The sequence below is a fragment of the Dasypus novemcinctus genome, chromosome X (genome assembly GCF_030445035.2).
Source record: "Dasypus novemcinctus isolate mDasNov1 chromosome X, mDasNov1.1.hap2, whole genome shotgun sequence".
Taxonomy (NCBI): Eukaryota; Metazoa; Chordata; class Mammalia; order Cingulata; family Dasypodidae; genus Dasypus; species Dasypus novemcinctus.
The window spans coordinates 130,616,136-130,642,549 of NC_080704.1; the positions used below are offsets into that span (position 1 = coordinate 130,616,136).

The 26,414-nt window shown below is 36.4% G+C and overlaps 1 protein-coding gene and 1 long non-coding RNA gene across 6 annotated transcripts in view; one reads left to right on the plus strand and one right to left on the minus strand.

The window, feature by feature from the left end:
• The window catches only part of CUL4B (cullin 4B), a 51,812-nt gene extending 26,131 nt beyond the window's left edge, over nucleotides 1–25,681 (minus strand). For 2 of the 5 annotated variants that reach the window (XM_058292018.2, XM_058292016.2), the window contains exons 1-10: nucleotides 19,530–19,672; nucleotides 14,916–15,464; nucleotides 12,763–12,878; nucleotides 5,318–5,421; nucleotides 4,748–4,817; nucleotides 3,311–3,384; nucleotides 2,311–2,473; nucleotides 2,081–2,170; nucleotides 1,696–1,778; nucleotides 536–603 (exon numbers count right to left, since the gene is read on the minus strand). In XM_058292018.2, coding sequence (XP_058148001.1) covers nucleotides 536–603; nucleotides 1,696–1,778; nucleotides 2,081–2,170; nucleotides 2,311–2,473; nucleotides 3,311–3,384; nucleotides 4,748–4,817; nucleotides 5,318–5,421; nucleotides 12,763–12,878; nucleotides 14,916–15,464; nucleotides 19,530–19,593 — 1,381 coding nt within the window. In that variant the 5' untranslated portion in view covers nucleotides 19,594–19,672. Of the gene's footprint in view, nucleotides 1–535; nucleotides 604–1,695; nucleotides 1,779–2,080; nucleotides 2,171–2,310; nucleotides 2,474–3,310; nucleotides 3,385–4,747; nucleotides 4,818–5,317; nucleotides 5,422–12,762; nucleotides 12,879–14,915; nucleotides 15,465–16,198; nucleotides 16,363–19,529; nucleotides 19,673–25,605 lie in introns of those variants that run through there. The other 3 variants (XM_058292017.2, XM_058292019.2, XM_058292020.2) reach the window with 3 other exon arrangements.
• On the plus strand, nucleotides 15,650–18,966 carry LOC101425826 (uncharacterized). The gene is made up of 3 exons (XR_009184448.2): nucleotides 15,650–16,251; nucleotides 16,709–16,855; nucleotides 18,841–18,966. It is a non-coding gene; the product is annotated as an uncharacterized lncRNA (long non-coding RNA).
• Nucleotides 25,682–26,414: the final 733 nt, after the last annotated feature.

Consider the following 26,414-nt stretch of genomic DNA (forward strand, 5'->3'; position numbering starts at 1 on the left):
AACGGACACAACCAATCCAAGGTCCACAGAGAAAATGTGGCTTTGGAGTGGGAAAAGTGGCCATGGTGGCTGATGGGTATGGGGAATGGCAGGAAGAGATGAGATGTGGAGGTGTTTTTGGGACTTGGAGTTGCCCTGGATGGTGCTTCAGGGGCAATCACTGGACATTGTAAATCCTCCCAGGGCCCACTGGATGGAACGTGGGAAAGTATGGGCTATGATGTGGATCACTGACCATGAGGTGCAGAGATGCCCAGAGATGTACTTACCAAATGCAATGGATGTGTCATGATGATGGGAGTGAGTGTTGCTGGGGGGGGGAGTGGTGGGGTGGGGGTGGTGGGGTTGAATCGGACCTCATATTTTTTGAATGTAGTATTTTTACAAAATGAATAAAAAAATAAAAAATAAATTACAATTTAAAAAATTAAAAAGAAATTAAAAAAATAAAAAAGGCAAACTTGAAGCGAATATCATACTTAATTGCCACTACCACTTTTAATAAATAATCTGTTATTTATAAATTGCCAATTACCTTTCTGAAGAATTGCTGCTAAGTGTTCACCTAGAAGTTGTTTTTCTACAGTAGCAATTAATGACTTCCTACAAAAAAAGAAATGTTTAGAATTATTGACATTCAACTTTCCTGGATACTTAAAGCCTCACCCTGGGAAAAAACCAAACAGCTAATTTCAATATTCCTATCCTATGTATAAATTTATTGGTAGTCAGTCACTCTACTTTATGCCTGGGATCAGGAAAAACTGCATATTTCAGAATTTGATTTACATCATGATACAAATATTTCTGCGGTCATGCTACGGTTGGTATTTTTCCAAGTTTTTCTGCTTTCATTAGGAAGGTTAAGAAGTTGCCTATGGGCTGCTTAAAAAATCCCTTGGTTGGTAATATTTAGGAAAGCACAGAAACAAGATTTTTCTTATGAACACCCACTGAATTAATCAGCCTGAAGATTTAAAAGATCACATCAGTTTGTAATACTATATTTATGTCCTAAACACACATATGTGTTCTCTCTCCCTCTCACACACACAACGGTAAGTTGAATTATATGCCCCAGAAAAAGGTATATTCATCTCAATTTATTCCTGTAGGTGTGAACACACTGTAAATAGGATCTTCTGAAGATGTAATCTTTAGTTAAGGTGTGGCCCAGCTGAATGAGGTTGGGTCTTAACCCTACTACTAGAAAAGCTTTATGAAGACAAAGCCAGGGTGGAAAGTCGAGAGAACCAGGAAGAAAGAAAATGACACCACTATGTGCACTGCCATGTGACAGAGAAAGCCAAAGACTCAAGGATCTCCAGCAGCCAGCCCTAGAATGTCACAGTCCTCACAGAAAAAGCATTACACCTTGCAGACACCTCAATTTTGGACTTCTCCTAGCCTCAAAACTGTGAGCGAATAAATTCACATTGTTTAAGCCAACGTACTGTATGATATTTCTTTTAGCTGCAGGGAAACTATGACACACACAAACACTCAATAATCAAATCCTTGGTTAAATCTAATGAACCAGGGAAAATAACCTGAAATTTTCATTATTATGAAAACAACTGTTAAAACCTCAAATCATACCTGAAAGTAGTTACTAACATGTCTGGGGTGTTGAAAGTACCTTATGTGACTGAACAACACAGGTTAGGACTATTAGGCTAAACATGTAATACTTACTGGGTGGTCTGATCTAAGTAAGTAATAAGTCTGTCTGCTTCTTCTTCTAGACGTTTGTTAACATGATGAAGATACTCAGGAACCTACAAAGATAGTTTTTTTTATATTATTGTTTTCCTCCCCATAAATCATTCAGAAAATTTCAAGTCCAAAAGATCCTGGGAGCAGCCCTGTCAAATGTGACAGGGTTGAATCATTTGTAAAATTATAGGCAGAGTTTATGATCCAGAATGCTGGCCTTTAAGAAGAGAGAAAAGAAAGGGGCACCTAAGTGAGAGAAGAGCATCACAATGTTGGGAAGATAAATGCAAAGGGCATTTTATAATCTATAAAGTAAGGTCTATTGTGAGAGACAGTGGATGTATTAATCATGATTTTTAAATACCTCTCTTTCTTGCATTAATTTTTGGCCTTCAGCAGCATAGAGCCGGTTAGTTTCTTCTAAAAATCGTTGTTCAAAAGAATCTTGATAAATCTGGGAGGAAAGGTGAACAAAATAAAGGAGTTCATTTATTCAATAAATATCTAATGTCTGCTGTGTTAATAGCACTATGAATTTGATTTTTAAACAAGCCAGGGATAGCAATCAGCTCTATAGTAAAGTAGTTAACTTACTTGCAGATCAGAGAGCATGCTTAAAAGGCTTCTGAGTAAACTTCTATCAATTGCTTCACCATTTCTTTCCCTCTCAATCAAGAGAAGAATGCCATCAATTGTCTTATTCTGGACTTTCTGATCACTTATAATATGAGCCCTAAATAACTCCAGTCCCATGTCCCTAAAATAAAAAATATATATACAATCTAAATTTATTAACAATACGACTTCTGAAAAGGATTAACTTCTTACCACATGTTAATTAGGGCTCCAGGCTTTGAAGCAGTAATTGTAGAAAAATAAAATCCACATATTTAATTATAAATAAATTATTATTAAATAGATTAAAGCACATGGAAAACTCATTTTGTCTGATGGGAACTAAAGCTAAATTCTTGTTGTCTTCCATAACTAAGTTTCTATTTCATACATACATATATTTATGACTTAGTTTTGTTGGATTATTTTCTTTGGTGAATTTCTTCCTTGTTCAATCAAGAGATAAAAGTAGTCTAAAATTTAGACAATATTAAGACATAAAATGCCTTTTCACTGTACTAGTAGTGAAGGCTTAATTGATTATTCATCATTCTGATAGTAGTCATTCTGATAGTTGCTGTAAATAGATGAGAGTCAGATAGTTAGGGGTAGAAAATTCATTATACTATTCAATTTTTTATATATACATAAATTTTTTCATAATAATCTTAAAAGAAAATGAACTCGATGATCAGTAGGCAAATGATTCACACTCATATATTCCAAGCAAACATTTGAATCCCCTGGGCTAACAAAACACTTCCTCATAAATTAATATTCTCAGGGAATGTTATCTATTTTCAGTATTAGCAAAGACAAAACATAATTAAGAAGGCAAAACTGCTATAAATAAGTCTAGTAGCTAAATGTGAATTTTAGGGGAGTATACACAGTACTACATACTCCCTTCCATTATTGTAATTAAGATTTGATTGTGATTTATAACAATCTTTTCATAAATATTTTCTGGCATCCTTACCAAATTGAGGGTAGCATTGAATTCTGAAGAACATAAGTTCTATCCAGGAACAAAAAAATGCTCCTGATCATGATCTGTCAAAGAAAAAAAATACATATCAAAAATTTTTATATTTTGTGAAGCTGAAATATTTGCTCTCGATAAAATAATAGTTCAGTTGTAGGGTCTGCATACATACTATTCTACTAGGATCAAAAGAACAGATAAATACATCTATTTTGAGAATATAGCCATACCATTTAAAAAAATTGATCCAACTTTATCAACAATTATTAATCATCTTAGAGAAATTTTCATTGTAGTGAAAAACCAAAAAAATCCTCTCAATAAATTACTTTAACCTTGCGTTATTTGGAGTTATTACTCTGAAAAGAACAATTAAGTATATCTGTTCAAACAGTAATTAAAAGAATGGATAAATGGAAGGAAGAAAGAAAATCCAAATTTATTTGTTGTTCTTCTAGCTCATTGCCTTATTTTTTTTTAGAATTCTTGAGTGCTTTAAAAAATTTTTTTAGTTTTATTTCAAATTTTTAAAGGAAAATCATGTATACACAAAAAAAAAATCACGGATATCATACAGGATTCCCATATATCACCCCACCACCAACACCTTACATTGTTATAACATATCTGTTACAGATGAAAGAACATCATCACGGTATTACTGCTACCTACAGTCCACAACTTATATTTGGTGTATTTTTTCCACAAACCATCCTATTATTAATACCATGTTTATTAGTATTCTATATTTTTTATAGCTCATGAGTAAATGTTCTCATATTTGTATGTCCATACCATTTTCATTAAACTATTCTATTGCCTAATCCTTACTGTGGTTTCTAGAAAAGAAACACTTAAAATGGTTTAATGATTTCTTTGCTAATTGAGAAGTAAAAGTAAAAAAGGGAATCAAGGAAACACACATACAATTCTTCCTTAACAAAAGTCCTAGGGGGTGAAGTTAACTTGCACATGTGAGATTTTTTGGAGGGGGGATTCAAAATTTTAATTCACAGAGCATAAGGTATAAACTAACACCAAAATAGAGAATGGAAAACACTGTGATCTAAATGGCTAAATACAGGACCACAGGTAATCAAATACTAGGCAATCTTACAAATGGGATATCCATCAAGACCTACAAACAAAAATATAACTTTTTCATGATAAATAATTTATTTGGTTAAATGTGAAAAAAAATAAAATAAATAATCCTAAGGCACAAGTATTTTTGAAATGCTCATTCACCTGTAATTTAAAAATTTTAAATACAAAACTCAACCAAACAGAGTTTCCAATTTAGAACAAGAGCAGATACTGAGGCAGTCCCCCATACTGGAAAACTTTTAAAACAAAACTTCCTATACTTGAAGAAATTTGATTATTTTTATTGTAATGTTTAACTGAAGTATAATACCTTTTCTAACTTACCATTTGTCTGCAATGATTTTGCCAGCATTTATCAATTTTCTTTAGAAAAAGAACACTATCCAATGAATCCATGAGATGCACGTTAAGGATACTTTAGAGTGCTCAATGCAAAGTAATACATACAATGTAGGAGCACACTTATCTTAAATATGGAATATATTATATAATGAATGAAACTAAATGGCACTTAATTATAGAACACTGCTATTTCTTAAATGTAAAAAAAAAGATCTCACTAAAAACAACTTTAAAATCAAATCTTAAACTGAGCACAAAAAAAACCCATAATTGAACATGTTTTCAGTTTATAACTTCCCTTAGATTATTTTCCCTCAAATAGACATCTGTTAGGACAAAAAGGGCAAAGACATAAGGACTCATTATTTACACTTATACCATCATGCAGGTTTGGGACCTAATTAAAACTGAAACATCAAAAAGCTGTTCCTTTTTTTTTCTAGGAGCAATAAATAAATAAATAAAAATACCTAGTCAAACTACTGCAAGCTGAGTTACTGAAGGATGGGGAGGGAGAAGAAAATATAAGAATTTTTGTTTTTAAAAGGATATTCTCTGAACTGATGAATCTGTGCTTTGATGTGATCTTCACAAATCTGTCTCAGCTGTTTGTACAAGTTTGCAGAAATCTTGTAAGAACAGAGATTTTCTACAGCCTGCAAGATTAAACACATATTTTCTTAAGGAGAGAATGGGGGAAGGGGGATTTCTCAATTATTGGTCACACTCTTATTAGTTTTTCAACCACATCGGTTTATTAAAAGGGGTTATTCACCCATCTAACACGCAAGGTTAAATAACAAAATATATCAATGTGGGTGGTGAACTTTTTTATAACCAATATCCTTTACCAAAAAAGAACAAATAAGTATATTCATTATGGTTGTACATGTCAAGGATGAACAGAATCATGTTAAGTTCTCCCTTGCAAAGACATGCAATTTACAGCAACTGCTCCACATACAAGCTGTCTTGTTCTTCAAAATGTTAATCACTGTCACAAGCAAAACTCCATTCTGAGCTTAAAAATTAACTTTACCAATTGTTTATTTATCAGATGGATCAGGCACTTCTACTACAATTGAACTAAAATTTATTTAGACTTCCTTGGATTTCTCTGAACAGCACAAAGCAGAAATATTACTAGCAATGTTGTAATGAGTAGGATATAATTAAATTTCAAGGAATTTTCTCCAACATTTCAGTTTTAAAATATTTAAATATAGAAACATAAAAATTTACACAACTGAATAAACATTCATTACAAAACAATATTGCATTTTTACCTCATTAATAGTTTAATTGATCTTTCTATTTATACTTAGATCCCAAAAGGAAAAGCTTCAGATTTCAGTGAGTTGAAACAATAGGCAATCTGCAATTCCAACTAATAATGACTTAAGTATTTTTCTTGCCACAATAGAAGGCAAAAATTCCATTAAAATACTCTAAGGGAGAATCCAAGTTCTGTGGTTGGAGTGGAATCTTATAGTCGGAAGTCACATTCCCAGTATGTAGATCCAGTAAATAAAATTAGCAAGGGAAAAGAAGAAAGCTTATTCAAAAACTCTTATGTCATGATAGGAAAGTTACTACACCTCACCACGAAACAGCAGGCGGATTAGGGTCAGCAGCTATGAATAAGAAGGCTGAGTCTCCGCTGGTGGGGATCTACCTTTCTTTGGGTTAGGCCAAAAATACCTAAAGATATACCTGTGTTTATTCCCTGTGCCTCTCTCTGTTCACATGGACTGCCCTCCTTCCTCCTTTAGTAGTCCCCTCATTATAGTAAATCTCATTTTCTCAGTATTTCTCATTTCCAACTTAGATTCTGTCCTATATCTTACTGCTTAATCTCCACATTTCACACTTGCAGTGCTTTTCGCCAAGCCCTACCTCTCCCAATTTCTTCTGTTTCTCATTCTCCCATAAAACAGTTCTCAACTTATCTATCATCTCAAACAAGACACTATATTCCCTTTCCACCCAGCTTAGGCCCCACTTCTTCCACCCACTTCTTCCAATAAGCATTAATTGCTTTAGCTACTGGTGATTCACAAGGCAGTCTCACTGATCAGACCACAGAGACCTGTCACTAAGTTCATACTATTTTACCTTTTACATGTATATTGTCTTCCCCAACTCTTACAGCATCCATGTATAGATATGGCCATGTACCTGTGTTCTTTTTGGGCTTTAAACCAGGCGAATATATCAAGTATTCAAAACACTAATCAATCTACATGTCTCTACAACAGTTAGCAATTCTCTACAACAGTTAGCAATGTATCCTGCATATAGAAGGGGCTTAATGAGAAAACTGGCCAGGAAACATAATTAAAATACAGTGTGCTAGGTGCTACAATGGAGATAAGCATATGCTGCCAAGCAAACATACAAATAAGGCCCGAACCCAGCCTTTAGGAGAAGGTAAGTCAGGAAAGGCTTCCTGGGCAAAGTATAGAGGGGAGTCCCAAAGACTTAGAAGGAAATGGACAAAGAGTCAGTGGAAATAATGAAAAATAGAGAAGTAAAGTGGACTTTTTATGCATATAGCCTCACCTCATTTAGTCAGAGGTTGATTTTTAAGATGTTAGAGGCAAGAAAGGCAGAGGCATCTAAGGTGAGTTTTAAAGGTCAAGTGGGAAGGGAAGACTCTGCCTAACTTAGCTTTCACTGCTTCTTAAAACAGGTCAAATCTAGTAAGTTCCCCTCTTCAACAACCTTCCATCAAGCTCTTCATGCACTGTTATAGAGAAATCCCATTATAGGTTAACAAAATTAAAATTTGCAAAGGGCAGATCAGTGTGGAGTAAGCTATACTACCACTTACACAAAAAGGAAGAAAATTAATAAATACACATTTGCTTTTACAAACAAAACATCTCTGGAAAGATACAAAGTAAACTAATAATACTGACTGTCCAGAAGGGAACTATTTGGGGAGTTGAGGGGATGCAGTGGGAGTGAGACTTTTCACTGCATGTTCTTTAATACTTTGTGGGTTTTCAACCAGGTGAATATATTAAGTATTCCAAAAAACCTATATAAATATCTGCCCTCCCCCTAAAATAAAACCCTATCTCCTGCCCACATTTTCTGTCATGGCATTCAAGGTCCAATCTTACCATTTTAGTCTCATTTCTGACTATAAACTACCTCGCATCCTGTGAGCTAAGCTAAGCACTGCCTAAAACAATAGCTTTCAAATTTTTTTTTACCACAAGTCACCATAAGAAATATATTTTAGGTCACAATCCATTGTACATAAAATATATCTAACTTAAAATCTCCACAAAACTACACATCATTACTATGTATGATTCACTGTGATATTTTCTTTTATTTCTTTCAAACTTCTTAATTTCATGGCCCACTGACAGGAGTGTACTAGAGCATAAACTCTTAGGGGCAAGGACTGAGTGATCTCTATATCCCCAGGGTTATCTGAACAGCTTTGCACACAAAAAGCAGTCTCTGATTCAACAACTTTGGCGGAGGCTAAATGTTTCTGGCTTAGCAATTACAAACGATAACAGGGTGCTGAACTTTTGGCCTAAGGGGTTAACTATTTATAGAAGGGAAGGAAGACACTCCATGAAACTTTTCAACAACTGATATGGCAATAAAACTGAAATTATCTCCCATTTTACATATGGTAAAATGGCTATAACATTGAAAATAGGTAAAATTCTAAGAATTTATAGAAGGAAACCATAAAATTAAACCTAAATTACTTTTCTTTTTATATCTAGTAAAAAGGGCTTAAATAAGTCATTGAAAATTACCGAGGATGAAGAATATGTAGTTGCATAATTTTTGACAATAGGGATAGTGTTGATATATAATTTAGTAAAAGGAAAAGAACAGATAACAGGCTAAGTTTCAATGGCAGAAATACATCAAAACTGAAGTAACAGTAGTTAAGCAAACTTACATGGAATCAAACAGCCAGTCATCAACACTGCTAAGAATCTAGCCACTTACCTTAGCACCCAGATTTCATGAGAGGGATACAATATTTGTTTCCAGGCTTGTGGTCATCTACTCTATAAATAAGTCCTTAACATAAAGATTCATTACCTAAGATTTATCTCAAAGACAGCTAACCAAGTAAGAGTTCTGGTAATTAATGACAGATAAAATTATTTTCATCAGAATTAAAGTATGGACCAGACTTCCTTCAAAGATAATACCTATACATTTGTGTTAAGAACAAATGTTATGCTCTCCTATACAGATTTCCAACCAGCTCCAAAAAAGGGTAGTTTATTTTAAATCACTAGGCAGCTATTCATACAAAGGCTAAGAAAAGGAAAATAATCCCATTATTTAAAATATTACTTAGTAAAAAATTCACACCAAAATCAAAATTCCAACTGTTCTGATTCCACAGGTAAAAGGACACATTCTTAAGAAGTACAGAAAGAAGGATGCTATTCATAGAAAGTTCTGCTTTTTCTTATAATTTTCTTTTCAATTTGGCTAATATTATCTACTGAAGCATATTTGGAATGCAATCTATCAGGCAGCTGATGTGGCCCAGTGCAGATTTAAATTTTAAAATATATGTGGCTCTAGATCTATATAATAATAAAACACAACTTTAAAATGAAGATTTCTTTAAAGATACAATATTTATTATCATTAATGACACTGATACACAGCAGGCACTGGCACTATACTAAGCACTTTTTTGCTATTTCCTTTACAACTTAACAACTCTGTGATATAGGTAGTGTTAGTCTCCCCATTTTGCAGATGAGGAAATCAAGGCTTAGAGAACTTACCCATAGTTACATGGTAAGTGAGTAACAGCTATCTAAAGGCTGATGAACTCAAAACTCAGTGTGCATTTAACCATATTGCCTATTCTGTTTAAAATCTAATCATTCAGGGAAGCAGATTTGGCTTCTGCTTAACGGATAAGAGCGGATAGAGCATCCACCTACCACATGGGAGGTCCAGGGTTCAAACCCAGGGCCTCCTGATCGGTGATGAGCTGGCCCACACACAGTGCTGATGCGCACAGGAAGTACTGTGCCACACAGGGGTGTCCCTTGCATAGGGGAGCCCCATGTGCAAGGAGAGTGCCCCTAAGGAGACCTGCCCTGCATGAAAAAAAGTGCAGCCTGCCCAGGAGTTGCGCCGCACACACGGAGAGCTGACACAGCAAGATGACACAACAAAAAGAGACACAGATTTCCAGTGCCGCTGAGAACACAAGCGGAATGGACAGAGAGAACAGACAACTGGGGTGGGAGGGGGAAGGGGAGAGAAATTTTTTTAAAAAATCTAATCATTCAGACAAAAACCAAACCAAAACATTAACCATCACCTGACTCTTAAAGGATTTTAAGGTTAAATAACTTTTGAAGTCAAGTACAATTCTCATTTAAAATTACTTTAAAAAGTCATTGTTTACTGCAAATACACTCAGAACAGCATGTTCTTTTCTAGAAATTAAAGACTTAGTAAGCAGTACATGCAACCCACACTAGGGTTTTCCATGCTTAAACTTTAAATGCAAAACGTTTTCTCATGTATAGAAGAAAGGTCTGGACAGACAAATGCCAAATAACTGTTTACTTAAGGGAGAGAGATTGGGATGGAAGGATAAGAGATTTGGAGTACTTTTGTTTTGCATATTACATACTACTATATTGTTTCAATTTTCAGAGAATTCATTTTAATTGTACTTCAGTGAGTCAAAATCAATCAAGTACCTGAATTTCAGATGGCATGAAAAAACTTTACCTGCTTTACCCTTTTATCCTTTTTTGAACTCAAACATCTCAAAATAATCTTTCTGAGAACAATGCAAAGAAGGTTTATAAAATTATGGTTCAACGATAAAGAAGCCGGAAACAACTGTTTTCAAATTCATACTAGTAGAAATGGTAAGGTACTATGAAAAATGCAAACACTCAAAAGTTACAACAATCCTGATTTTAGGCTAAAGAAATATAACTGAACAGCAGATAATTCTGAAGTAAAAGGAAAAACACAAAAAATACAAGCTATGAGCTCTCGAAACTTACGGGGATTTAACAGAACCAATACACCTAGAAAAATATTTTCAAATCAAAAGCTCTGGAAAAATATTCAAGGCACAGTAAATAGGGTTCTTTAACAACTATCATCAATATCTGTCATAAACATAAAATATATAAACACTTTTAAATTAAATATGCTGTACACTACCATATCCAAATAAACATCATATAAGCACATGAATAAAAACCGTTAACTGCTTTAATGATTAAAATACAACTATTTGTTTATAACACGGCACTACAGAAGTATTCAAAATACTGTGACATATTAGTGAGGCAGCATGACAATGGAAAGTTCACAGGACTAGGAATAAGAGCATCTTGGTGTGAGGCCCCACTGTGCCAATATATGACTCTGGGCAGGTTATTTAACCTCTCTGAGACTGTTTCCTCATCAATGAAGTGAAGATAATACTGCTTGCCCTTTCTGCTTCACAAAGAGTTTCTGTGATGCTTAAATGAGATAATACAAGATGAACCTGTTTCGCAGGCTAGCACACACATTGTCCACAGAAAGATTTTGGACCACATGATCTTTAAGGCCTTTTCAATTCTAATTCCGTAATTCTACTCATATCATTGGGCAACTCTGGAGCCACATATGTAAACAACCAGAAGAGCCAAACGTGGTAGGTGAATACTTTAATAGCTAATACTACTACTAGGCATTTCTTTAGCCTAAAATAATGCACTTACACAGCATTATTATACTTATCAATATTACATAACATTATTACTATGTGTTAGGCACTGAGTGTTTTCCATGCATTAACTCATTTAATTCTTACAGCCACAGAAACTAGTTACCTCAATTGACATTTTACAAGTGAAAAAGACATACTGTGGTTTATGAAAAGTCTGACTAGTGAAAACATCAACTTATATTTATATATCATAGTGTTTCAAGGTGTTTTTTCACATATATTATCTTATTTAATTCTTATAAGCAACCCTACGAGGGAGCTAGGGCAGGTATTCTTTCCTATACTTTGCAGAAGAGGAAACTAAAGCTGGGAGAGGGTTAGTACCTTGCACAAAGATCACAGGGATAATGACAGACAAAACTAGATTCAAAACCTCTGTCTTGTGTCTCCTAATCCAGGGTTTGTCCATCACCACACTAACTCTTCAACTAAAATGAACAGATGAAAACTACACATACTGATACACTGAACCAATGTTTTCTTTCAAGGTATTCACCAATACAAAAGCTCACGCTATTTTGTGCTCTGAAATGATTTTTCAAAATACAAAACTGCTGATGCTATAATGAAAAGTAACTTCCCAAATTGGTTGTGTCAAAAACATTGTAAGGCAAAATACTTTGGTAACAAGAAATCTAAACCAGTAACTGCCCTTAACATTGTATTTAAAATAAATTCTTCAAGTAAAGACCTATTTGTTAAGCAAAAGAAACAAACCTGAACCTTAGACCAATTGCTGGGCTACAAACCATTGTTCCTTTTTGGGCTAAGGAGACAAACATAAAGAGCAAGAAAAGACATGTCAAAAGGCTACTAACAGGAAGGAGATTGAGTGAAAGATAGGGAGAATATATGCATTTCTTGAGGCCTTTCCTATATGTGGGTAACACCACAATGCAAAAATTATCACAATACAATGGCAAGTCCCAAGAAATCAGCTTTGGGATCCATGCTATAGGATTCCATTATACGTAAAAACTCTATTATACTAAGGTACTCCCAACTGAAAACCCTAATCAGAAGGGTCCAAGCTAAGGTCAACTCATACCAATATGACTGTACTCAGAGTTTATATGAGAATACAAGGTTTGATTATAAAACAAAGGGCATAAATCAAGAAATCATCATTTGAAGGGACCCAAAACTCAACCTAAGGACCTGCTTCAGAGGGTGAAATAGATATACATCCCACCTCAATTTATGCTAATCAAATACGGTTATTCACATTAATACATACCTGGTAGAGTTCTTCTAAATTGTATTTAATTGAAGTACTATTCTGGATAGCTTCCACTGCTTCTTTCAGTTTCTGCCATGTTTCATCAGTGTAGTTTTCTGGTAATTTAGGCTTATCTAGTTGACACATAAAAAGATTGATATCAGAATATTATGTAGGATATATTAACTGAAGACTCCATACTATACAATAGCATAACTACTTTTTTAGGAAAAAGCATGATCCTTATAACTTTATTATACCAAATATTAAAGTAACCACTGTATTTAAGCTTAGCATAAAAAATAAAATTTGAAATTCCACCACACTGTTTAAGTCATTTTAACTCATCTAATAAAATTGAAGAAGAGTTTTTTTTTCTCCTATGGATTGTATTGCTTAAAAAAAAAAGATTCAAGAATGACAGCTAAAACCTAAGCCAACATGAATGTTGTCTGAGATTTAGATAGTGAATGCCTACTATGTACAAGGTACTTTATAAACATCTTAATCTTCCCCAAAACACCCTGAGGAACGAATTATTATCCCTATTTACAATTGAGGAAACTGAGGTTCAAAGATTCATTTTAACAGAGCTTGCTCAAGGTCACCATAGATAGTCATTCGCAAAGCTGGGATTCTAACCCAGGTCTCTTTGACTCCCAAATTCATACAGCATCTATAGAAATGGAAAGAAGTATCTTAATGAGCAGAGTGAAATTTTTTAAAAATTAAAACATCCAAATCACCCCAAAATCCATTTTCAGAAATGGAAAGAAACATCTTAATCTAAGCTTTAATTTTAACTTCCTTGACAAGCAATAAGTGAATTTTTTTAAAAAATCAAAGCATCCAAATACCTTAATGTGTTTTTATTTTAGGGAGGAGAGGAAAAATACGAACAAAATCTCTGAAACCAATTTGCAAATGCAATTAGGATCATAGCATATTTCTTTTAGAATTCTTGGCTATTAAATTGATATTTTAAAAATGAAATAGTGAGTACATTAGCCAATTACAATTCATATTCACTCCAGAATGCTCAACTATTAAATGAGATCACATCACTCTTGGAAGCCTGGGATGGGAGGGAAGTAATATTAAAAAAAAAAAGGTTAAAAAATAGACAATACTATAACCCTCTACTTGAGACAAAATATGGCATATTCCTAATTTCCACACTAATCTTGAAAGCACAAACATGGAGAATCTAATTTCCTCAATATTTAACACTAATATTTACCCATAAGACACCTATCTAGTAGATATTTCTTAAGTTCATTCACTTGCGTCTCTGTTTAACATTAATATCTATTACCTGCCAGTTTAGGGTGTTGAAAGAATAAGTCAGAAAAACAGAACACATTCAACAAATAAAAATTCAGCTCATTTACATTTTTAAAACTTGCTGATTTCCTATCTGCATCAATGATTCCACAATATTGTCAATCACACATCTTAAACACAACATCAACAAAATTTCCTAAAAGCTGCAAGTCAATACTTTAAACTCATTTTAGTGCTGCAAAAAATATAGTAATTGTTTCTATCTTTAGACTAGAGGTACACAGAGTTACTACTTCTGTGCATACAAAGTATTTTTCACTTCCAAATCCTATCTTTGGAAAGAAATGTTGAAACCATACATAATTCCGTCTCAACAAATATTGCTTCCACAATGAGTGTCAAAAATATAGCATTCAATATTATAAATCTAACTGTAAGGTTTATCTGAGCATGAAAGGATCACCACTGCTACCTGCATTTCTAAGGACTGAAGAATGTGGCCTACTGAAGCCTAAGAATAAAAATCCAAGCAGTGCCAAGACTCACTATGGACCTGAAATAAATAAACCTCTTTAGATCCAACTTTCTCACCTGTAAAATCTGGATCAATCATACCGACTATTGATATTATAAGAAATGACAGATTAAGTATAAGAAATTGAAAAGGACCTTAAACTAGGCACAGAAACACTCGGTGTATGCTTCAGCAAAAGGATTTTATCCACCCCGGAAAATGAACCCTCCACCAAAAAAAAAGGACCTCCCTCTACCTCATTGATTATGCATACAACATTAGGCCACCTCTACACTGTTTAATATATTAACATAAATAGAACATGTGACCACTCAATCCTTAGTAGGTGATTATGAATTTGGGCCATGGTTACCTTTAAAGTTCTTGATCACTAACTTCTTAGCAGAGCCAGGCTTGCTGTTAGCAAAGCTAGAGACGGTGGTAGAAGATTTGGCCAGGCCGTTTGCATGATGTACCGAAGCCACAGAAGAGATTAATATACTCTTATTTTTAAGTTGTTGCTGCTGAGATGTTGCAGCAGTTGGTGAAGACGAAGAGGAGGAGGAAGAGGATTCCTCAGCCATTTTCGCATCAAACCCTACAAACTCCAGGGTGTCTTCAAAACGCAGCTTCTTCTGTATCGGTACGTGGCTGGAAGCAGCCACTGGAACCCCCAAGCAGGAGAAGGACGAGGTTGAAGGGGATGCCGAATCCCTGGGTTGTGAAGGAGGAGTGGAAGAGGAGGAAGAGGTGGAATCAAAGTCTTCTCTCTCGTTACTACTGTTACTGCTGCTGCTGCTGCTGCTGCTGTTTAACTTTCTCTTCTTGGCAGAGGTGGGCGGAGTGGTGCTGGTATTACCATCAGTGGCAGATCTGACCTCCTGAGCAGCAGCAGCAGCTGAGGGATTGGGGGAAGAAAAACCTGTTGGAAACATGAAAATAGCGGGGTCAACAGGCAGAGGTGCATCAAAAACCTACGTTTATATGCCTGTATGCGTGTAGGAGAGAAGGTGGTAATGCTAGAGGGGGAAGGGAAGAAAGAAAAGAGGAGAAACACAGAGGACGAGAAGGAAAGTGAAGGGGGGGGGTTACACCGGGGGAATGGGAGGGTTTGGGAAGGCGGATAGGCTGACACCAGAAGTGAGCAGAACCAGGGGAGGGAGAGCGAATGAGGAGGGAGACAGGTAAACGGCCGTGCTGTCCCCCTCCCCAGCTTTTCAATTTCTCTCCCCCCCTTTCTGCAGGAGCGACTCAGTCTATGAGGCTGCAGCTCCTCCTCCTTTTTTCCCCTCTCTCAGGGAAGGAAGATGCTGTGGAGGGGGCGGGGTAAAGGGGAGAGAGCCAGGGCTTGTTATTGTCAATAGCACAAGAAGCTAAAGATGGCGACACTTCCGGTCACGCGGCGCCGAAGGAGGGGCGGCGTCTCTCACCCGGAGTGGGGGTTGGAGAGAAGCACTGCAACCACCCGGGGGCGGGAGAGCTGAAGAGTGGTGAGGCGGCGGGAAAGGGCGGCTAGAGCGCCCCAGACGCTCTTGCTCTTTCGCTCTCGCTCTCCCTCTCCCCTTCCCTGGCAGCACCCTCCTCCCCTGGCCCATCGGTAACTCCCACCCCCTCCTTAATGTTCCCGCGGGAAGCTTGGCGTTGAAGCGCCCTTACCGGAAGTGACTGGGCAGACACTTTTCATAGCGCCCAGATCCCGAAGCCCCCAGGTCCGCAGGACTAGAAGGGGGAGGGGGGTAAGGAGTAAGGGGGGCGAGAATGGAAAGGGAGGAGAGGGCGGGCCTTCGAGACAGCTTCTGCGCTCCTGATTGGAGTTTTCTGAACGTGACAGGGGCGGAGAGGGGGGGAGGTGGCGGGCGAAGGAGCGGGAAGGCGCCTGAAGGGGAGGGAAGGTGGTGACGGGGAGGGGCGGGGTGAGCTAGCTGGGAAAAAACAGGAGGGAGGGAGTAAAAAGTAAGAGAACGGGAGAATGGAAACTTTGAAAGAGATAAAAGAATAAGACGGGGTTGCAAGGCAAAGGGAGTAGCCGGAAATAAAGGAAAACATAATAATACTATTATGCGTGCTGTTACTGAGTAATGTCACGATGTTAAGATAGAAAAGGAGCTTATATAAGAATAAAAGTTTTTGATTCGGTAGACCTAAAAATTGTTTCTCTTTTATAAGGACGCCACTGACCCACTACCGCATAGAGCCTGAACTTTGATAAATTTACCAGAAATGTAGCTGCAAATCTTTTTACCTTCCTAAAAGGATTTTTCTAAGATGGCTGGCCAGAGTTAAGGGTGCATTTCAAGACCAAGAAACAGAAAGGTAACTAACTAACTCCTCCCCCCCCAAATCAAGTACAATTCCCAGGACCACTTCCTACCCACGCCCCATCAGTCATTAACCAGGTAATTTATAGATTAAACAAAGCTTCCTTCTTTAATCAAATCTCAACTCATACATTTTGTCTCAAAGAAGATGTTAGGAGATCAATATTGGCAAAAGTCAACGTTTTCTACCAATGTGTTCCATAGGTGAAGTTTTAATTTGGTTATTCATTTTTAAAAATCCTTACAAATTTGATTAAATTAGCAACAACAATCCTTGTAAATTCCCTCTTGGGTGGTTTTTCCTTGACTGGAAGGCTGGAAGGCATTCTCAGGGGAGAGAACACAGTGTCAAATAAAACTGAATTTGCCAACCTATTGATCATCCAAACTGCAGAAACACTCAACCAGCATGTATGGGAAAACTTTATAATACCAGCCACTATTCCAGGCCCCTGCCCTTGAGAAACCAGTGGGGAAAGACAGATTCAAAACAAATTTCCATAACAATACTATAACAAATGAACAAAATGCTGTGGGAACAGAGAATAAAACAAATTTGGGGGAAATTTGGAGTAGTCAGGAAGAGTCTCACAGAGATGACATTTATGCTAGATCTCAAAGTGGGAATTGCCACACACACAAAAAAAAACAAAAAAACAACCAAACCGGAGGGGAGAGGGTGTAAGGCATTCTGGGTAATGGAAACAACATGGGTAAAAAGCAGGGAGTGTGAGAAGGCCTTGTCTGTTTATGGGAACATGGGGACGTGCAATGAGGCTGGAAGGAAGGGTAGCTGGTAGGGAATGAAGGAAGATGTCGGACTCGGGAGTGCCTGGTTACACCAAACCAGGAATTTTGGGGTCTACCCTGCAGGCTCTAGTAGACAGTGAATGGGAAGACAAGAGAACAATCCTGGCTTTGAAAAGCAGAGGAGTAACAGGATTGTGAGTAAAGTAAAAGGAGCTTATTATATAGTTTGTGGTAGGTAAATCAAAACCCAGGGAATAAATCAACTTTATAACATTGTTTTAACAGGTCCACTTTTTTTTTGTCCTGAAAAGTCCCTGTTTAAATGCACCTCCTCTTGGAAAGGTAGGGTGGGGCATTATCAAATATCTTTGGGCAGTTTAATGACTGACTGCTGAGAGCAAGTCTAATGGAACTAAGGTCCCTAGGCTGCACAGAGAGAAGACAGAGGCAGAAGGAAGAGAAGATGGGAACAATCCTATCTATTGTAAAGGTACTGTATAGTCCTTGTACCCAGGGAAGATGTCCTAAAACTTTAAGCCTTTCCTTATTGTGTCTCACATTTCACACAATGCTAAACAACTGTGAAAATGCAAAGTAAATACTTATGGAATTGATTATTTCATTTAATAATAAAATAATGCTGTGTCTTTATAAAGGAGGATTAAATGGCAAATTTTCAGGATTTAATTAGCAAGGTTATTCTAATTCATGTGGCTGTATTCCTTAGAAAGAGGTATGGAGGTGCTAGCTATTGTTAAAATTATAAATATGGTGCAATTGAAAGGGAATGGACAAAGTTAAAGCTGCTTTTACCATGCAAACATAAACGTTTATACCAACCTAAAGAGCTGAGTCCTATAATATTCAACTATAATCTAGTAATGGTAGTGCCCAATCTGACAAGGTTATCCAAGCCCTTCAGTCTTCTGAGTTATATCTTATCTCTAAACGCACAGATCCTTATTTATCTTTCAAAAAGACAATATTAAAAAATAAATGTTTAAAAAATAAAAATAAACGCACAGATTCTTGGTTCTTGAGCACTTTGAATGACTCAGTAGACTAACCTACTCTTTACATTTTCCATGAAACATCCTTAAGTGAGTTTTATGGAAAAAATAATTTTTTCTTACATAATAATTATTTTCCTTTTGATTTTGTATTAGATCAATCCTTATATATTTAGCACATCTTTATATGGATACATAATTTTCACTTTTTTTTCCTTAGGAGGTACGGGGGATTGAACCCAGGACCCCATACATGAGAGGCAGATGCTCAACCACTGAGCTACATCTGTACCTTATGGATACATAATTTTAATAATGCTTTATTAAACATTTACTGTATGATGTGTGAGGACAACAACTGTTTCTTCTGAGACTTTCAGACCAATTTAAAATGAAGAAAGACCTCCTGCATGGCTTTGTAAAACATCTTTTACCTCAAGAATCAACTAACTGGGAATAGCTAAAGCATAAACATATGTTCCATACACCTGTATCATATCTGCAAATGACTGCCAACCAACTTTAAACACATTATCAACATTAAACTACATTTTTCAAGGTTGACCTCACTGCAACCACAATAAGCATGATGTGTAATATAGGACACCATACAATTATAGTCATCATCAGACTAAACTAGATTGAGCACTTAACACATATTCTATTTATAGAATCATCTTCTGAGTTCAACTCATACCTTAGAAACATTAATTAAACTTTACAACGCTGCCAAATGAGGTGTAGTTATTATTGACCTTATTTTAACCAAGTAAATAAATAAGTCTGTAGCTATTTATAAAGGAAAATACATGCATAAAGGAAGAAATTGAAACAGACATAGGACTAATTTTTTCTAATTTCCATCCCCCTATTTCTGTACGAATCTCCATTAAAAAGGCAGAGTGTGACCTGTTTCCTTTTTTTGGTCGCAGGGATTCCCCAGGGTGCTTGGTTTTAGGTCCTCTCCAGACATCTCCTAGCAGGGATTTGCCAGTGGACAGACAATCCTGGAAGGCTTGTAATCCACTGACTGGGATTTTCCTTTTAAAAAGAAGATACTGCTTGCTCAGAATACCAAAGATGTTTCTGAAGCAAGCATTGCTTAAGAATGTATCAAGAAAAAAGAATCGCTGGGCAACAGGCGGTCCATTTTCTCTGTCTTCTTTTTTGAAAGACTGTCTTTGAAGCAGGGAAATAGAGACTGCAAGCCAAGCAGTGCTGAGATAGTAAAATAAAGCTTATATCATAATAAGGGCTTTGTTAGCTATCAACAGCAATAGGCTGCTATGGGACGACTGAGGAGGCCAAGGCTCAAGTAAAAGATACAACTACACAATGTGAATTCATCCTTTTCCCATCCTGGAGTTCATTTATAAAAGCAAGGAGCTTAATAGTAATAAATGCTTAACCTAAAGTGCTAAGTATAATGTAAATAAATAACATGGATCGTATATTTGTAACAAAATCATATACTATATAAAATTATAAACTGAAGATTTATGGATAGGTACATCAATTGTTTGAGGACTTCTTCCCTTAACTCAAAGTGGGAAACAGGGCCGGCCATAGATTATGTTGCCATAGCACTTGCCTAATATCAAGTTGTTTGACTTACTTTTAACCTTCTGTTTACTTTATCAATGACTCTCACATTCCCCCCACATCCATCCCTCCTTAATGTTTGATCTAATGTCATCAGCTTTTCTTTTTTTTCAGGAACAGGGCCAGTTTAAGTTTAAATCTTCAGTTCCTAACTTTGATTGCAGATTAGAATCTCCTACCTGAGCAGTTTTTAAAAGAACACTTTTGCCCTAGTCCAATTAAATCATAAGCTCTGTACCTCAGTTATTGGTATTTTTAAGAAACTCTCCAAGGTTACCAGACCGTAGTTGTAGATGAAGTGAGTATACACTGTGATTTGAATGGAGCCGATAAACCCTTCTATTCCCTTTAATGCCTGAAAATTCACAATTTTTTATTCACTCCTTTGGATAAAACAATTCTTCCTCTAGGAATCCTCTTTTCAAGTGCAAATCAGCCAGAGGACTTAGTTCTTAACCCTATACGGTGACTTCTTCTTGGGGAGAAAAGGACAATATGAAAGTTATAAATGTGTGGGGGTAAACAGAACTAGGAGAATGTACTGCAATGGGGGATAGGCAAAGGGAAGGCTAAGGTTACCAACAAGAGAGGAAAGATTTTTGAGTACAATTTGCTGACCTCACAGTATTGCCTAGGGCCAATTCTGCTTTGTGAAGATTGCATATTTAAGATCTATTCAAGTTTGACAGCTTATCCCAGCTGTCAAACTCATGTTAAAAAAATTTAAATATTTTTATAGGCAAAGTAAAGAGCAGACATTTAGGAATGTAGGTTTGGAACTATCCATAAATGCTTGCCTTCTGAATTACATGCCCAACTTCTGAATTATCACTTACCATATGGATTTTCTATTGCCAAGTCATCTATTTTTTCTGATTCTGTTCAAACGTCCTTTCTTCACACCAATAACATTATTTCTTTTCCCAATTCATTTGATCACTGAACAAAAATGTGTTGAGCAACTACTCTGGGCAATGCACTGTACTAGAGGATATGAGGGAATACAGAACTAATACAGACTTTCATTTCTGGTTGATTTTATAATTTTCAAAGCACTTTCCAACACAATATTATTTCATCCTCCTAACCACACTGTGAGGTGGATCAGGTGCCATTCTTATTTTGCAGATGAGAAACAGGCTCAGGGAAGGAGGTTAAAATATTTGCCAAAATCACAAAGCACACAGACTTAAATCCAGTTCTTATCTAGCAGTTTACAATTTAGTAAGGAGACAAGCCGTAAAATAGTATTAAGTAGCAGGCAAGTTAGGAAAAGAGGTTCTGAGTCTCACTCACCAGGAGAAAAAATGAAAAGGAATAATAAAATAATTCCCTTATTGAATTGAGCCAAATTGCAATGCCTAAAGGAGAACAAGCTTGGACGCAATTCAGGTCATCATCAAGCAGGTAGGACATAGTAGCAAATAATACACATCCATGGAGACAGTGGCAATTTGGTTATAGGTGATCAGTCCACTCCCAGGCTGGACCTTCAGGGGCTGATCTTCACAGAAGGTACAAACTAACTGCTTTTCCTGGCCAAAGCCAGGCAAACATTGAACAAACCTTGCCATAGAACCCCTTCAGATCCAGTCACTGAATATATAAAGACAATCCTTGCCCACAAATAGTTCTCAATTGGCTTAGTGGGTGAGGCAGACAATTACAGAACTGACAATGGCTGCTATGGGAACGTAGAGAAGGGAAACATGGCCCAGCCTACAAAGGTAGGGTGGGGTGGAGGAAAGATGGGGGTGGGGAGTTAAAAATAGCTTCCACAGAAAGTAATTCAATCTAAATCCCTAGGATGAGTGACAATTAGGGAGACTAGAGGAGTGGGAGGGAGCAAGGGGCACAAAGAAGGAAAACATTTTTAAGTCCTGAACGTGAGAGAGAATAAGGCATAGGCAATTACAGGAAGACTAGTTATCAGTGCTTAACTAGAGTCCTAAAAAGAAAGTGGAAAGTTAAGCAGAGAAATCAAGGCAGCATCCATGTCTTATATCTGGCACAGTAATTCCAAAGCCTGCTGTTGGAGCTGTGGCTACTCAATAATAGTTCTTGCCTTGAACCAGGCTGGTTCAGGAATTGGATCTACAGGTTGGACTAATCCTTGGAAATAAACTGAGAACAATAAAAGAGGTGGGGATGAGGCATAGGAAATAAGACATGGGCTTACAAGATAATACAGATGCACATACTACCACATACAGAAAGCGCAGAGGTCAAGAAATTACCGCTGGTGAACCAAATATGATCAATTGCCTGTTTCTGTAAATAAAGTTTTATTGGAACATAGCCATGCCCACTTGTTTACATATTTTCTAAGGCTGCTTTTTGTCTTAAAACAACAGAGTTCATTAGTTGTGACAGAGACCATATGGCCCATGAAGGAAGCCATTACAGAAAAAAAAAAAAGTTGCTGATACTTGCGCCATAATATACTAAATGATACAAACAGAGATATGGAGACTGTTTAGTGGTGGCACAGAGGAGAAAGTAATTTAAAACAGTCTGCATTGCCTTTGATGAGGATTTCAAAGGATGGCAAGAGAATATGCTTTGATAGGAGACTGGCTAAATAAATTGTGATATATTCATACAATGTAAAACTATACAGAATTGAAAAAAAAACGAGTGAATTACAGCTATCTGGATAAATCTCAAAAACCTTGTTACATGAAAAAAGCAAATCATAGGCACACACATACATTTTGATAATAATTTTGCAAAGCTCAAAAAATAAGGAAAACTTAGGGATGTATAATGTGGTTAAGCTATTAAAATATAAAATGGAAATAATAAACACAAAATTCAGGATAGTCGATTGCTCCGGGGGATAGAAGGGATGAGGCTGGGGAAGGAGAATTTAGGTAGATTCAAAAATATTGGTAGTATTTTATTTCTTAAGCTGGATGACAGGTTCATGGTTGTTTGTGCTATTGTTATGCTCCACAAATTACAGGTCACAAATATTCTTTTTTATGTATTAAATATTACATAATAGAAAGTTTTTAGCAGTTTAAAGGCAGCAAGCAATAACCTGTAGAACACCACAGCACAGCAGTTTGGAAAGAATAACTGCCAGAGATTGCAAAGGACATCTAGGACTGAATTTTGTAACATTTAAGCATGTCTTGTGGATACCCTGAAATTACTTGGTGAGGGGACGAGGGAAGCACCTTCCAACATGGAAGAAAATGGACTTTCCATGGTCCACAAGATGGGAGCTTGGAGTTATAATTTGCAGATTAGAAGAAATCTGAAATTAATTTGTAGTATCAGGATGGTGAGACCTGGAGACCTCCTGTGGTGGTTTGAGGCTGTATGTACCCCGGAAAAACATGTTCTTAAATTCAATCCATTCCTGTGGATATGAAACCATTTTAAGCAGGATATTTTAAATGAGGTTACTTCAGTTAAGGCCCACCTCATTCAAAATGGTTCTTAATTCTATTACTGGAGTCCTTTATAAGTGGAGAGAAAGTCAGAGAGAGAGAGAGAAAGCCAAAGGAAGTAAGAAGGTGATATCAAGGAAACCCAGAAGAGAATGGAGAGGCCAGGAGAGGCCACCATGTGCATTGCCATGTGACAAGCTACGGACCAAATATCAACAGCAGCCAGCCCTAGAATGCCGTTGCCTCCAGGGAGAAAGCATTGCCTTGATGATGCCTTGATTTGGACTTTCTTTTAGCCTCAAAATGATAAGCAAATAAATCCCCATTGTTCAAACTGACCAATCTCATGGAATTTGCCAGAGCAGCCTAGGAAACTAAAACACCTCCCAGTTACTTGGGAAAGGAAACATATGTAAAGACATGGAAGTATAAGAAAGATCATGGCCCATTTAAGCAAATGCAAGTATTACCATGCTGTATGACTGATGTGCAGTAGGCCTGAGGGGGGATCTGTTAGAGATGAAGACAGAGAGGCAGGCAGGGTTCAGATCATGACAAACACTGTATGCAGTGCACCAGAGTTTGGATTTCATCCAGTAGATCATGGGAAATTACTGGAGGGCTTTAAGTAGGCAATGGATGCCTAAATGCCTATGGTCAGATAAGCATTTAGAAAGACCACTCAAATGTGATTCAAATGTCCAGGCCTCAACAATTTTTGAGTAAGACATAAGGTGACATCTCCCCTCCCTGCTCCCCAACTACACCATTCCCCAAAGGCAACCTCAGTTAACAGTTTGCCGATTAAAGATCTTTTTCCACATATTTACCTACACATAGTTTTTCTTTATTTTAAAAACATGGATCATACTACTGTGACTTTGACTTATTTTTTCCTTAATATTATATTATGGGCATTTTTCCTTGTCAGTATGCATAGTTCTACCTCACTCTTTTTAAAGGCGCTATAGTATACTGTATATTATTTTACATGTTCTTGTCACTTTTTAAAAATTCTAAGTACTTTATTGTTTTTAGTTTCCCCTTTCCTTATTTTTGCTGGACTGACTGAATTTCCTTTCTTCCTTTTTCTACTATTAGTGATAGGAAAGCTCAACACAATATTTCCATTCTAGTAACCTTTCAGTTTTATTTACAAATAACACACAGTCTTCTTAAAAATATATATAGAAAAATATAGGATAAAAGTGGAAATGTCCCTTCATTGTTAGGTTGGGTGCCTAGACTTCCTCAGCATTTATGTGCATATACAAATAGGAAGCTTTGGTATTTTTAAGCATAAATGGTATCACAGCGTACATACACATCTACAACTTGCTTTTTTTCACTTAATGTGTATTGGAGATTTTTCCATGGCAGTAGAGAGGTTCTTTTTAAGATCTGCATACTATTTCACAGTAAATACATACCACATTTCATTTAACTATTCTATTTTTTGACATTTGGTTATTTCCACTTTTTGCTACTACCAGCATGCTGCAATAAACATACTATAAAATAAATATTTGTACATGTGTGGAAGTATTACTGAGGATTTATTGGAAGAAGTGAAATTGGGTGAAGGGGAAGGTATATTTAAAATCTTGATAGACTGCCATTATTATCCTTCAGAAATGATGTATTAATATACACTCCCAACTTCAGAATGACCGTTGATTGCCCCACATCCTTAGCAACACTAAATATTATCAAACTTTACAAGTTTTGCCAAAATAATATATGAATTCATTCTTATTGTAAAACAACAACGACAAAGCAAAAGCAGAAGAGCCTTCTTGACTTCCATTCTTTAATCCCAATTCTCTCTGGGGGAATTTATTTCCACCTTATTATTAATTTTTTATTGTTTTATTATTTCTTTATATTCTTTGGAATAATTTCCTAATAATTTCCTCAAGCATCCTAGACATAGTACTAACAATTATTTAGACTCAACTCTAGGTTTTACTAGTTTATTTACTCACCATTGTCTTCTGCCACCCCTCCATCATCACTCACATTCCCTGATCCAGACGACTGTGACATCCTCTGTCTTCTGGTCTGTATTATAAAACAGAGAATTCGCTTTTTTTTCCCCCTTCATTCTTTTTTGTTTTTAAAGTAAACTTTATTTCAATTTCAAATAAAAGAATAACAGGCAAAAGACAGCTTAACAAATTATGAAAGCATTACTTTAAAATTTTCTGTCCAGGCACATTTATCTCATTTAATCCTAAAAACACTCATTCTTCTTGAACAAATATATTTATATGTTTATTATATATGTGAGACATTTTTTAGGTTCTATAAAAATACAATTCCTTCATTCTCTTTTAAGGCAGACTACAAAAGTATGTAAAATGGTGATAAGTGTTACATAGTAAAATAAAACACAGAAGAGTAAAATTTTAAATGGTTGGTTAGGAAAGGATATCATTTGAGTGATGACTGACTTGCTTTTCATTTTCTGAGGACCATCTCCATCTCCACCCAGAGGTTTACTATCCGCACAAAAGAATGAAACGTACATGATTCTATTATATGGCATCAGACACCAACTATGTGTAAACTACATTAATGGTGCACCACCAGCTCCACTGCTAGGATGGCTTCTGCAGATCCTCTCTGCTTCTCTCACTAAAGCACATTTTCTGGATCTTGCTCAAGACTCTCTTAAACCTCCCCATGTTGCTCCAGTCCCAAAACATCCCCAGACTCTTATCATACCAACACTGGATTTGTTTCCTATGCCCCAAGAGTTACATACATTTCAACGCAAAGATCATGAAGTTAA